The 15,442-nt window shown below is 34.7% G+C and overlaps 2 protein-coding genes across 2 annotated transcripts; one reads left to right on the forward strand and one right to left on the reverse strand.

Moving 5' to 3' along the window:
• Positions 1-2,388: 2,388 nt before the first annotated feature.
• On the reverse strand, positions 2,389-9,140 carry LOC132164045 (TMV resistance protein N). Its single transcript, XM_088518877.1, has 5 exons — positions 8,594-9,140; positions 6,767-7,868; positions 4,935-5,210; positions 3,641-4,657; positions 2,389-3,544 (listed from the first exon to the last, which is right to left on the reverse strand). The coding sequence occupies exons 1-5, from the start codon at positions 9,094-9,096 to the stop codon at positions 2,924-2,926; spliced, it is 3,519 nt and encodes a 1,172-aa protein (XP_088375003.1). The 5' UTR covers positions 9,097-9,140; the 3' UTR covers positions 2,389-2,923.
• A 495-nt stretch (positions 9,141-9,635) lies between these two features.
• On the forward strand, positions 9,636-15,096 carry LOC132164085 (TMV resistance protein N). Its single transcript, XM_088518873.1, has 5 exons — positions 9,636-10,177; positions 10,724-11,828; positions 12,944-13,219; positions 13,307-14,323; positions 14,407-15,096. Exons 1-5 carry the CDS (start codon positions 9,699-9,701, stop codon positions 15,034-15,036), a joined length of 3,507 nt encoding a protein of 1,168 aa, XP_088374999.1. The 5' UTR covers positions 9,636-9,698; the 3' UTR covers positions 15,037-15,096.
• Positions 15,097-15,442: the final 346 nt, after the last annotated feature.

The raw sequence follows: 15,442 nt of genomic DNA on the forward strand, positions 1-15,442 counted from the left end.
TTCATATTTAATTGGCATTGAGCCGCCCACCATTTTGCTTGACTTGCTTTTCTTTTCTTTTTTTTTCATTGAATTCAACTAAGTTTGATGTGGTGGGTGGTGCTGCACATATCACCATCAAAGTTTTGGATGTACACATTACCTATTGGGGTGAAGAAAATAGATGGCACGCCGGCAAATTTTTTTTTTTTTTTTTTAATATTAAAAAATTGAAAAAAAAGAAAAAGAAAATGGCATAGCATTTGAAGCACGCCGGCGTGCTTAGAATCATGGCCCTACCTATTGGCTCCCAAGTACAAAGTAACTCAGCATATATCAACAAGTTAAATTGGTTGATTAGTATCCATTTTAAAAGGATTATTGCAGTAGGTCACTCTTTTAATATAGGCGATTTAGGTATTTTCTTAGTAGGATTACAAATTGTTGGGAGTAATATCGTCAACACATGCCCATGAGCTTGTTTTGTAGGACCAAGGGGTTGGGAGTATCAATAGTCATATGGCTCAGAATAAAGTGGTTGGTCAGCTAGCAGAAAGATTTTCAGAAGCCAAGGCAGTCCCAAGAATTAAAGGCATGGGATAACGGTATCCCATGAAGGGTGCTAGCAAGGATAAGATGGCATTAAAGGCCCCAATCATGTGCAGCAATACTCATCCGTATCAGATCCCGGATCCTCGGCCAATATACCATATTTGGCTCAACTATTTAGCCTATAAATAGGCATCAACGACAAATATGAAACCTAGACTCAATGGCATACACTTTGATCAATGGAACTAACTTAAGCATCAGAGGAGTATTTGTTAGCGCACCAACGAATATCAAGCTACCTTAAAGAAAGCGTTCGGAAATTGTATCAACGCAAATGAATTATTATTATTATTATTTTTTTTAAAAAAAAAAGTAATTCTTTTAATATAGCCTATTATATATATAAAGCATATAATATTCACAAACATTATTCATCCAAAAAAGTTTATTCACAAACATGTGTGAAAACCATATGTGAAATATAAATTATTATCTTTTACCGTAAACCTGATCAAAATATCTGTAGCACTGTCGCTATCGATCGGTCTCACGCACTCAAAATCTGAATAAAAAAGAAAGGGCACGGATCACTTGATTGACGTAATCCAATTCCCTGGTGCTGATGTTTGAAACTTGACATTTACAAAAAGCCCTTTCTAATAGTCTGAAAAATCCTTGCTAAATTCACGCTGCCTTAATCATAGGATCCACACCACAAAAACGTTTGCCCTCAATTTACTTGCGTCTGGGATTAAATTTCCTAAGTTCATAATATTAATTTCACATTTATTTTTAGAGCGTTTAAACAATGCATGAGAATCACATATTTTAAAAACATAATACAAATCTTTAGTTAAACTAATCTACGATGGCTTACTTCATCTTATATGTTATCTCTTTCATGACTCGAACCCGTATTTTGGTGTTTGACTTTGATACCAAATGATATAAACCTCAAATAAACTCATTCTTGAAAGCTAACTTGCATGAAAATAGTGTTTGAGAACTTGTATACACATGATTACAATTGTATTTAATTTAGAGTCGTAAATTAAAATGTATGTGAAAATAACGTACTTTTAAGGGCCGACCAATATAACTTTAATCAAGTGTAATTTGAAAATTTTGCTTCAATCTAGTTTGAAAACCTTTGCCCAAATTTACTGTGTGCTAGCTCGCTAAGGATAATACTAGACATTCCAACACTTTTTCTCAAATTCCTTTTCCCAAATGATCTGGTCCATTCAATAAATAAATAGATTTATATTATTTTTTTTTCTTAAATGAATGTGGGGTTCAGATCATTTGGGAAATGGGATTTAGAAAAAAGTGTTGGGATGTCTAGCAGCCCTCGCTCGCTAATAGAAAGCTTAAAGCCTGTTTGATGTTGCGTTTGAGAAATCACTTTTTGGCAAAAACTTCAAAATGTAACTTTTGATAAAAGTACATTTAGACCATTTTTAAATTTTTTTAACTCTTAAAAACGCTTTTAATTTTTTTACTAAACAATTATTTAGAAGCTTCTCGGGCCGACCAAAATGAGAACAGTTGTTCCCACTTTCACATTAAAAAGCGACGGCAATATATAATAAGCCAATCATTTTGCAGATGTTTGGCATCTCAATGTATAGCACCAACTATATCCAGTTGTCAGGTTGCAGTGGACCAATTAGCAACTATATTCCCCCCCCACAACATTAAATTAATTGCGTTAATGCTTTGTGAAACATAAATGGAGTGATTAAACGTGCATAAATGCCGACACATGAACTAGGCAAAAAGTTGACTATAAGCAAGTGAAAATCGGCCATGTAAAGAAGGCAAACAATAGTGAATACATAAGATCAGTTGTGTATCTACTTGAATTAAGGTACTGTGGTTTCTAGAAATCTATGAATTAAACAAGGGCCAAAGGGTTTGAAAACTAAAAACAAAATTCCGCCCACTTGCGTCGGAAAACGGCCTACACGGATTCGGAACTGTGTCGATGGCAGGCCGGTCAGCACTCGGAGGTCCAAAGGCGGAAAATTTTGACACCTCTAAGGCAGTACCATGCAGCTCCCGAGCATCATTTCATATGAAAGGAGACAACCACCAATATGCCACAATTATCAAACCTCGTTGTTGTGGTGATACAAGAGCTGGTTAGAAACATAATTTGATTTCTAATTAAACCATTAAGACTAATTAGTAATCAATCGTCTCCTTGTTCTCAAAGTCAAGCTGAAGCAACATGTTCTAAAAAAACCACAAGATGTACTCACAGGCCAAACCCATCTAACATTGTGTGAATGGGTTCCCCACTCAGTAGGCATACGGTGTCCATGGAGAGCAGGAGTTTCTTCCAAATCCATCTCCATGAATTGGCTCAGCTAAAAAATGCTGGCAGTTTTTAGCGTTGGGAGTTACTTGATTGGTTTAGTTGTGATTCACCCAAAGTTGAAGAAAGCCTCTTATGTTGTGTGTACCAATTGGATTCCAAGTCACAATCGTCGTCATCATCATCATCATGATGCCTCTTGGATGGTTGAATACCATCGATTGAATCTCCTGAATTTTTAATTTCTTCATCAGCTACATCCGAATAGACATCAACATCCTCATCGAGTAACAGATGGACTCCACAACTTTTAATGAACAACGAACGTGAATCAACAAAAAACTCAAATCCCAGATTGCCCCCCTCCAGCTCAGAAAATTCTAGAGTGGAGAACTCCAGCCATACATGATCTGAGTTCATTAAATAATTAATTGTAACTCTTGCAATATAAGTTGGGCAACCTTTACCGGTGATGCTAACCTCAACATTAAGAATGCCGTCTTCAGGAGAGATTGCAGGAATGGGTCCAATAACAGCACAAAAAGCAATTCTTGTGATCTCATCCAAATACAGGACCCCAGTAATATCTATTTCACACCACTTTCTATTTGAATTCTCGTTACGATAGCTGAACCAATCTGGAATCTTATTTCCCGGAAATATAATGCCACCAAAGTAGTCCTTCAGATGTTCCTATTAAATGAATATCATGAATTTTCAGCAATATAATCTATAAACCAAGGCACACAAACACGTATAAAATAGTGAGAGAGAGACACACACACACACCTCATCCAACAAAGGATTTGCCTCAGGATTCCCTATATTCACAAGCATTTTGTAGCATCTAGACAAGTCAATCAAATCTAACGCTCGTAACTCGCTTGTATCGAACTGAAATTTTTTTGATACTTCTGGAAAACTTTCCAATGAAACGCATCCACTAGCTCTTATACTTTCTATATTTGGTGGAAGTTCTAGAACTTCTTGAAGTTGCTTGCAATCATTCAATAGAAGGCCCCTCAATCTAACAAAGCTTTTGATGCATGTAGGAAGACTGACAATATCACTCCCAGATAGATTTAAGCGTTCCAAAGCAGAAAAGCAATCAAGTATGTCAAGGAAATCTGATTTTGATAAGTGCATACAGTTGTCAAGATCCAAATCTCTCAGTGCTGGAAACACTGTTGAGGAACAACCATTGTCTAAATTGCTTGCATTTGTTGGAGGTAGCAACGACAGTAATTCTGTACTTGATGAAATTTCAGATTCCTTTATGGACAAAATTGAAGGCAAGGATTGTCTTTCATCCCTCACCTTAGTTGGAAGCATGAAACGTTCTGAACAATTTTCGATAGAAAGTACCTCAAGATGTTGCAATTGAAGAATGCTACTTGGGAGATGCATAAGGTTTGGGCAATTCTTTATATATAATTGGCGAAGCCCAGTGAGATACCCAATGGATGAAGGCAGATCTTTTATAAGAATGTCGCTGAATGAAATGTATCTTAAGCATTCCATTTCTATATCAATTTCAGGAAAGTTCTGAAGGCTTAAGCAATCAGCAAGGTAAAGAGCTTCTAAAGATCTCAACTTGAGGCTTCTTGGTAAGCTGATAAGATTTGAGCATGTCATAATTGTCAAAGAGGCAAGTTGATCATGGAATCCAACTGAGTCATGAACTTCAACTAAACCTTCACATTCAAAAAGAGTTAATTTCTCTAAATTTGGGGTCCCTGACATGTCTGGAATTTTTGTTAAAAAATGACACTCTGAGAATTCCATAATCTTCATGTTTTGAAAATTCTGTAAACAAAAAGAGAGGATAAATTAGCTTTACATAAGTTTACAACCAAGGGCAGAACTAGAATTTCAAGTGTGGGGGGAAACTATAAAAAAGAAAAAGAAAAAAAAGTTTTGGGAGGTAAAAAATTAGTTTTGAAGTGTCTATTTCATTAAAAAAAAAAAAATTGAGAAATTTTTAAAATTTTGGGGGACTACCACCCCATGCATGTACGTAGTTCTGCCCCTCTTTACATTACAACATAATTTAAAGGAAAAAACATAAAAATAATAATTGTACCTTGAATCCCTCATTCGGTTCCTTGTAGAGGCTATTATGCATTCTAAACACAACGAGTTTTTTTCCAAGAAAATTAGATGGCAAAGATTGCAAAGGACATTCGGCCCAATCAAGCAATCTTAACTCATTAGAGAGATAATTAGGCCTTCCAGAAAAGTATGCATTACGACTTATAAACAATCTGAGCATTTTCATCTTCATGAAGGCTTTGGAACTCAACTGTATCAAGTCTCGTTCAGGCAACTCTATCAATATGCCTTCAATTTTGTTTGTTTCCTAGTAAGACAATACGTAAGAATTATAATTTTGGTCAAAACATAAACTTCTCCATATTTTACCATTTGCTAGAAGCATAATTTTGTTTATGTATATATATGAAAAGGTAACAAACTTATACTTCATAATCTAGCTCAGTATGTTGTGTTTATTTTTGGGGAAATGTATATATGAAAAGGTAACAAACCTATACTTCATAATCTAGCTTAGTATGTTGCGTTTATTTTTGGGGAAAATACATTTTACCCCGACTATCACTACTTTTACACTTGTACCAACAAATTTAAAAAAGTGACACCTGAAACCCTTACAACAACTACTTTGTTACAAAAAAACCACTTTGTTAATAATTGGCATCAAAATTGACACAAAAAATAGTCATGAATGCCAAACATGACTATTTTTGCATTGGCATGCAAGACTATTCCTGTGTCAACTTTCCAAAATACCCTTAATATTATTAAAAAAAAAAAAAAAAAAAAAACTGAAAAGATTAAAACTATTAAAAAAATAAAACAGAAAACAACTAAAAGAAACCAAGGGATTTTTTGGGTGGCCAAACCAACCCCCACAGGCTGTGGGGTGATCTTACCACCCCCATTTTGCATGTAGGAGGTGCTCGAACCCCTTGTTGACGTCAATTGCTAATGAGGGGCTTATTTGTAACCGGACGGTAATTGAAAGGTATCAATTACTAAAGTTTGGTGGTCTAAGTGTAAAAAGTGGTTGTAGCTCGAGGGTAAAGTGTATTTTCTTTAAAAAAGAAAAAATAAAAACTGCACTTGGACTTACACCTCCAAATTTCAAAAAGCCATACTTGCCCTCCTTAAACTATCACTTTATTGTAAGTTACCCAACTTGGACCCATATTGAAGTTTCGATGCTAGTTTCCCCCTCTACTCAAATCAAGCGTTAAGTTGGATGGAAAATATATGAAAATACTAAATTAATCCTTTATGTAAAAAAAAGAATCTCAAAATGTAAAACACACGCCAATATCATTCTTAAACACCCATTATGTCAATTTTCAAAATCATAATATAGAATATTTCTATAGCTAAAAAAAATTGGAATGTCTTATGTTTAGGATGACTTAGTCGTTTTACTTGCTTTTTATACAAATTAAGGAGGGGGCAAATTGACACTGAAACTTCAGAATAGGGTCTAAGTTGCACTAATTAAAGTTAGAAGGGTAAGTGACACACTAATGGTAGTTTATGGGAGGAAAGAGTAATTTGACTTGGGTAATTTGTTTCTATTATTGGAATGACCCAAAGTGTTCTTACTCAAAACTGTCAATATTGTTTTTTACATATTTACTTATTGCCTATGATGATTTATTTAATCTTCTTAGTTCTTACAACTAAAATAGCTATTTTGAGAGAAATGGTGTGTGTTGTGTGTGCGTGTACATATGTGTTTGGGCATGAATATGTCAGTATGTGTGCGCGTGTGTTCATGTGTTAGTGTGTTTGTGTGCATCCATATGTGTTTCTCCATTAATTTTTACAAACACAATATTTTTTGTTTTTTGTTTTTGTTTATGCGAGTCTTACCATATTTTCTTCTAGCACACGACGAATGTCTTCTTGAATCCACAACCTGCTACGTTTGCCAGGTTCTTTTGGTGATTCTTGACGAACAATTTCTCTACCCACATCTTGCAATAAGTCATGCATGACCAATCTATCCTCATCCATAGTTATGAGAGACTTCTCCATAAGCACTTTAATACCAATATCTGGAAAGAAACCACAACTCTCTAGTATTTTAGAGACATATTCCACATCCTCTCCTTTGAAAAAACATGCAATGTCAAGGAAGATATTCTTCTCACTTTCCTCCAACCCATCATAACTTATTCTAAGTTTTTCATGAATATCTTTTCCAGGAATTATTTTATACTTTTCTAATGCACTTTTCCAATGATGTGCATCTCTTCCATATAGATATGAACCCAGCACTTCTAAAGCTAGTGGGAGGCCCCCAGCATACCGTAATGCATGTTTTGTGAATTCCACAAATTCATCATTAGGTATGTCACTTTGGAAGGCGTGTCGACTAAAGAGCTGAAGAGCTTCTTTGTGATCCAATTCATTCATCTTGTATGTTAAATCAACTTTATGCTTAGTTAGTAAATGTTCATCTCTAGTTGTTATGATAATTCTACTTCCCAAACCAAACCAATCTTTTTTTCCAGATAATATTTCTAATTGGACCAACTGATCCACATCATCAAGAACTAAAAGGATCCTTTTACAACAAAGCCTTTCCTTTATCACATTGATTCCTCGATGAATATTACCAACCTTCAAACTTGAGTCGCCTATAATCTCATAAAGAAGTGTCTCTTGCAATTGAACCAAGCCACTCTCTTTATTTGAAGTTTCTCTAACGTTTGCAAGAAAACAACTATCTTTAAACTGATAAGCAATCGAGTTATAGATTGCTTTGGCAATAGTTGTTTTACCAATTCCACCAACTCCAAAGATTCCTAACATGCGTATATCATTCACCCTAATATTTAAAAGCGCATTGATTTCTTGTACATGAGACTCTAATCCAACTGGATACTTGGCGACCTTTAAGTATGTATGACTTACTATTCTTAAGATGACTCGAACAATTTCATGGATGCATTTAGATTCATTCCTTCCACTGCAAAAGATAAAGCAACATTTAATGAGTTAAAGTATTCATACGAAAAGACATAGGAACATGATCCACTTACAATTATTTTTTTCTCTCTTGTAACAAATGACAATGGTAGGCAATGAGATAGGATATAATCCTTCCTTCCCTAAATCTCAATCCTCGAATAGATTGACCACAAGTCTTCCCTCAATTAGAGTCATACTTTTCATAGTCTTTATATGTATTATTAAACTTCTTTAATTTTTTTGTTCCATTCTGAAATTTGCTTTTGCCTTTGTTGATACTTACCAAGAGTATTTTTTCGCTATTTACTCTAAAATGTCATTGCATTTCTTAATACATTTTTTTTTTTTTTTTCATTAGAATGTTTTATTTAGTTCACCATCCATTTCAATTAATATTTCTATATTCATGTTCCTCGAATTTTTTTTATTCTCGTAAAATGAATAACGAATTACTTAGAGTGAGTAGTAATGCATTCTACAATTCAATAATTTAAGATAAAATATTTAATATAATAACTTTGGGAGTTTGGGTGGTACCATGTCCTCACCAATTTAGGCACCTTAAAATATTCTTACATGCATTAAAAATTTAAAATGGTGTTTTTAATCGACTGAATTTATTTATATAGTCAACCAAAATAATGATACCAAATCAGCAAAACATAAATAATGAGCCAAAAAAAAGAAAAAAAAAAATCTAGAATGAAGGGACATGAGAAATACCTTTTCTGTAAATGCCACCCTGACAAATTGGCCACTTTATTCAGGGCTGCCTTCCATCTCTGGAATGTATCCTCTTTGAATCTCTCTTCATGTTTATCCAATGCTTTACCAAAACTTTTTATTTGATGCCGTACTTCCGATGGATCAACTTTGTAAAATACTGGTAGAACGATTTGTTGCTTTGTTTTCCTACACTCAAGGATCTCCATCAACTCGGCCAAGCAACATGTGGATGATGCATACTTTTCAGAGAGCACAACGATTGAAGTTCTTGACTCTTTAATGGCTTTGAGAAGTGTTGGTGAAATCTCATCTCCTCCTTGAAGTTTGTGATCTATGTAAATATGTATACCCTTTTCACACAAAGCTTTGTATAGATTAGCAGTAAAACTGTCGCAGGCATATTCGCCTCCAAAGCTCAAGAATACATCGTAAGGCCATCGACGGTTGAAAGAAGAAGAGGGTGAGGAAGAGGCTGCTTGGAAGGCCATGGAAGAAGCCATTTTGTCTGTAAGGCTGATTACTGCTACCTCATAGAGATATGGAGAAGACGATGCCTACCTTTCTACTTTTATCATATTTTTAGTAAAGCAATCTCTAGTAGGAAAAGAATATAAAATGGGATAAAGGATGAGCGTTGAATTTAATCAAAGAAAAATGAGAAGATTATAAGATTTTTAAACGGATGAATGTCACATAAACGACAAGAAATTCATGGCGAATTATTTCCCGGTTGATGTAAGTGCAGCAACGCGGGCCCTTCCCCGACCAAACGCGAATCCAATGGCGTATTATTTGCGTCGAGACTCACCCTCATCAGAGCACGCGATCTTTTATTCTTTTTTTATTTTTTATTTTTATGGATATAAATTTTTTACGAATTGAATTTTAGGAATTTTCTTAACAGCCTATTAAAAAGCATCAAGAGACGTGACAGTACGAACAATTCTATCTTTTTTATATTCGTATCCTACGGCTACAAAAGAGGTTGCTTTGGCTAAAGGAAAGATGATGGGTTGTAAAAGCCAAGGCCATGGAAATAGATGAGTCGCTTTGTCGCTGCTGTAAATAATAATCAGGCCTTCATACGCCAGGAGCTTCTTCCATGGCCTTCCAATCATTCTCTTCTTCTTTCGGCCGTCGGTGGCCTTACGATGTATTCTTGAGCTTTAGAAGTGAAGATACCCACCTCAGTTTTACTGCTCGTCTATGCAAAGTTTTGTGTGAAAAGGGAATCTACACCTACATGGATGACAAACTTGGAGAAGAAGGAGAAATTTCACCAGAAATTCTCAAGGCCATTAAAGATTCAAGGACTTCAATCGTTGTACTCTCTGAAAACTATGCATCATCTACATGGTGCTTGGGTGAGCTGATCGAGATCCTCCGGTGTAGGGAATCAAACCAACAAATTGTTTTACCAGTGTTTTACAAAGTAGATCCATCCGACGTACGGCATCAAAAGAAGAATTTTGGAGAAGCATTGGCTCAACACCAAGACAGCTTCATGGAGGATACTGTGCAGAACTGGAAGGCAGCCCTGAATAAAGTGGCCAATTTGTCCGGGTGGCATTTAGAGAAAGGGTATTTTCGACCACGCAAGCTCCTTCATTCTAGACCTCTAATTTTCATTCATATACATACGTTTTGTTCTTATTTAATTTGTCTCATTAATTTGGGCAACTATATAAATTCAATCAATTAAAAACACTATTTTAGTGTAAGAATATTTTAAGCTGCGTCCTTAAAAAAGTGAAAAAGATAAAGATTACACTTCACCATATAAGGTTTAAATACCAATTTTAATGGTAGTGTTTGCATGCATCTAGTATTTAACTTTTAGGGTATTTTGCTTTATTCTAAAGTTTAGTGGGAATATTAGAGATTATTCAATGTTTGCACGATGAAAAAAAATGCAATTTACTAAAAGATTAAACATTTGAGAACTGTCAATCCAAGGAGGATTGAGATATAGAGAAGGAAGGATTATTTTCTATCTTGTCTCCTATCATTATCACTTGTTGCAAGAGAAGAAAAAAAATTGTCAGTAGATCATATTACTATGTTTTTTCATGTGGAGGGTGTAACTCATTTAATTTTTTATTTTTTTATTTTTTAAACCTTTTGCAGTGGTAGGAATGAATTTAAATTCATCAACGAAATTGTTCAAGTGGTTTCAAGAATAGTAAATCGCACATACCTAAGTGTTGCCAAATATCTGGTTGGAATAGAGTCTCGCATACAAGATATCAATGAGTGGCTTTTACATATTGGGATGAGTGACATACGCATGATAGGAATCTTCGGAGCTGGTGGAATTGGTAAGACAACTATTGCCAAAGCGATCTATAAATCGTTTGCTTACCAGTTTAAAGATTGTTGTTTTCTTGCAAATGTTAGAGAAACTTCAATGAAAGAGTGCGGTTTAGTCCAATTGCAAGAGACACTACTTTCTGAGATCCTAGGCAACTCAAGTTTGAAGGTTGGCAATGTTGATCGAGGAATCAATGTCATAAAGGAAAGGCTTTGTTGTAAAAAGGTTCTTTTAGTTCTTGATGATGTGGATGAGTTGGTCCAATTAAAAACATTAGCCGGAGAACCCAATTGGTTTGGTTTAGGAAGTAGAATCATTATAACAACAAGAGATGAACACTTGCTAATTAAGCATAACGTTGATTTAACATACAAGATGAATGAATTGGATCATAATAACGCTTTTCAGCTCTTTAGTCTACATGCTTTCAAAAGTGACAAGCCTCATGATGATTTTGTGGACCTTACAGAACATGCACTACGTTATGCTGGGGGCCTCCCACTAGCTTTAACCGTGCTAGGTTCAGATCTATATGGTAGAGATATACACTATTGGAAAAGTGCATTGGAAAATTACAAAAGAATTCCAGAGAAAAATATTCTCGAAAAACTTCAACTAAGTTATGATGGATTGGAGGAAAGTGAGAAGAATATTTTCCTTGACATTGCATGCTTCTTCAAAGGGCAAAGTACAAAATATGTTACTAAGATACTAGACAGTTGTGGTTTCTTTCCAGATATTGGTATTATAGTACTTGCGGAGAAGTCTCTCATAACTATTGATGAGGATAAATTGGTCATGCATGACTTATTGCAAGATATGGGTAGAGAAATTGTTCGTCAAGAATCGCCCAAAGAACCAGGCAAACGCAGTAGGTTGTGGTTTCAGAAAGACGTTCGTTATGTACTAGAAGAAAATATGGTAAGAGACTAACACCAAACAATTATTTTAATTTTATATTTGTAAAAATGGATGGAGAAATACACACACATAACATGCACACAATTCCACGAATACACACAAAACACGCGCACACACACCATTTATCTCAAAATAAGTATTTTGTTGCAAGTAGAATGCCATTAATTAAGAAAAAATAAGTCATCCTTGGCAATTGCCTTTTACCCTATTTAAGAGATATACATAGTTTTCATGAGTATAATGTCTTTTCTTCTGTAAAGAGATAAGAGTAATAGGTAATATGATTTTTTTTTTTTTTTTTTTTTTTTTAACATTTTGAGTATGGTCACTTAATTTGGGACATACCAATATAAAAACAAAAAGAAAATACATTTTGGCCCTTAATTTGGGACATACCAATATAAAAACAAAAAGAAAATACACTTTGGCCCTTAAAGCATCACCACCTTTTCATTTACGCCACTAAACTATCAATTGTGACAATTAGATATATTAAACTACCATCACTTGTCAAGAAACAAATCAATCAGCGTCAAACTTTAAAATTGACGGAAAAGTGGTCAAGTGTCTCGCACGAGCATGGCCATTTTTATGTCTTTCTTCCTGCAACAACCCCATTTTAGTTTTCAAATACCATAGTTGCCCCATTATAATTATTAAAAAATAAAAACTAATTAAACATACCTTTTGAAATACCCTCTCAGCCTTCATTCTTCTTCTTCTTCTTTATTTATTTATTTTTTATTCTTTTTCCTTTTTTAGATTTTCATATTTTTTATTGATAATTTGGGTAGTTCAAGTAAAAAACTGGCACTTGCACAACATGCTTGAGATTTTTCTTCCATTTAACACCATATGCTAACAAAAGGTGTAACAACGAAGTTGTAGTTCGTGGGAACCAAATATTATTTCTTAATATTTGGATGTCTTAGTGTAAAAGAGATGTCAGTTTAGGGTGATTAGGCGTAGTTTTTCCTTTTCAAGCAACATGAATGAAGTATAAATTTATTTCCTTTTCACAAAGTTACACACATAAATTATAATTCTACCACATGATAAAATATGAGGAAGCTTACGTTTGATTTTATTGACATACTCATGCATTGTCTTATTAGGGAACAAACAAAATTGAAGGCATATTGATAGAGTTGCCTCAAAGAGACTTGATATGCTTAAGTTCCGAAGCCTTCATGAAGATGAAAATGCTCAGATTGTTTATAAATCGTAATGCATGCTTTTCTAGAAGGCCTAGTTATCTCTCTAATGAGTTAAGATTGCTTGATTGGGCAGAATTTCCTCTACAATCTTTGCCATCCAATTTTCATGGAAAGAAACTCGTCGTTTTTAAAATAGATAATAGCCCCTTTAAGGAATTGAAGCAAGGATTCAAGGTACAATCATTATTTTCTTTATTTATTTCCTTTAAATTATGTTGTAAACTTCTTTGAACCTAATTTATCCATTCTTTTGCTTTACAGAATTTCCAAAACATGAGGATTATGGCATTCACCAAGTGTAATTTCTTCACAAAAATGCCTGATATTTCAGGGATCCCCCATTTAGAAGAGTTTACTCTTTTTGAATGTAAGAGTTTAGTTGAGGTTCATGACTCTCTTGGATTCCTTGATAAGCTTTCCTATTTGTCAGTTCGCGCATGCTCTAATCTTATCTGTTTGCCAAGAAGCCTCAAGTTAAAGTCTCTAGAAATGCTTTACCTTGATGGTTGCTCAAGCCTTCAGAACTTTCCTGAAACTGAGATTCAAATGGAGAGCTTAAGAGACATTACATTAAATGACACTGCTATAAAGGAACTGCCTTCATCCCTTGGGTATTTGACTGGGCTTCGCCAGTTATATCTAAGTGGTTGCAAAAACCTTATGCATCTCCCAAGTAGCATTCTTCAATTACAACATCTAGAGATTCTTTCTCTCACAAATTGTTCAGAACATGTTAAGCTTCCAACAAAGGTGAGGAGGGATGAAAGACAATCCATGCCCTCAAATGTGTTAGCGAACACATATGAAGTTTCGTCAAGTACAAAACTATTCTCATTGCCACCTCCAACGAATTCAAGCATTTTAAATGATGGTTGCTCCTCAATAGGGCTTCCTGCACTAACATATTTGGATCTTGAAAATTGTTGCCTAGCAAAATCAGATTTCCTTGAGATACTTAATTGCTTTTCCAGTTTAGAACATTTAATTCTATCAAAGAGTGATATTGTTAGTCTTCCTGCATGCATCAAAAGATTTGTTGGATTGAAGTCCCTTATACTGGTGGATTGCAAGCAACTTCAAGAAATTCTAGAACTTCCACCAAATATAGAAGACATAGATGCTAGTGGATGTGTTTCGTTGGAAAGTTTTCCGGAAGTATCAAAAAAATATCAATTCAATACAAGCGAGTTACAAGCTTTAGAATGGATTGACTTGTCCAGATGTTACAAAATGCTTGTGAATGTAGGGAATCAAGTGACAAATCCTTCATGGGATGAGGTATATCTCTCTCTTGTACATGTTTCTATGTGTTTTTGGTTTATAGCTTATATTGCTGCAAATTCATCATATTTGGTTAATAGGGACATCTTAAGGACTACGCTGGTGGCATTATCTTTCCGGGAAATAGGATTCCAGATTGGTTAAGCTATCGTAACGAGACTTCAAAAAATAAGTCATGTGAAATAGACATTACTGGGCACCTGCATTTGGATGAGATCAAAGGAATTGCTTTTTGTGCTGTTATGGGAACCACTGCGATCTCCCCAGAAGACCCCATTGCTTATATTGATGTTAACATCATCAATGAAGGTGCCCCAACTTCTATTGGAGGAAGAGTACTTAATTTCATGGGCTCAGATCATGTATGGCTGCAGTACTATGTTCTAGAATGTTCTGAACTGAAGGGGGACAATCTTCGAGTTGAATTTTATAGTCGTTCAGATTCGGTACTCTTTAAAAGTTGCGGAGTCCATATGATACACAAGAACGAAAAGAATGCAAAGGATCATCCGGATGTGCTCCATGAGCATGTTAATGACCATTTGGATATACCCCATGAAGAAATTGAAAATTCAGTAGATTTATTAATAGATGATTTTCAACTCTCAAAGAGGCATCTTGATGACGAAGATCACAACTTGGAATCCAATTGGCACCCACAACAGAAGAGGCGTTCCTTAACCTTTAGTTGTGATACTACAAGCCTGTAAGTACATCTATGATCAATTTTCTGGTTTCACATGACATAATAATGTTATTCACGTTGATGAGTCATGAAAATCTTAATACTTCAATTTTTTTTTTTTTTTTTTGTTCTGTTTGAGAAATGGGTTCTCTGCCTGATTCATGTTGCCCGTGAAATCCAATTAATCAATTCTAAATGGTTTTTTGGTAAACCTACAAATCCATGTTGTTTCTTGGGTTTTTTGTTTTTGTTTTTTATTTTTTACTTCAATATATTTGTTAGTTATCAAGCATTATCGTCTATTTGGGTTTTGAAGGATTTTAAATAGGGCATGTCTTTTGGGTGTAAGTATTCCTGGAGCTGATATTTCAAACTTTGATTGAAAACAATGAGCCCCTTTCTAATTGTCTGAAATTCAGAATACTCCCAAA

Source organism: Corylus avellana, chromosome 8, assembly GCF_965113065.1.
Source record: "Corylus avellana chromosome 8, dhCorAvel1.hap1.2, whole genome shotgun sequence".
Taxonomy (NCBI): domain Eukaryota; kingdom Viridiplantae; phylum Streptophyta; class Magnoliopsida; order Fagales; family Betulaceae; genus Corylus; species Corylus avellana.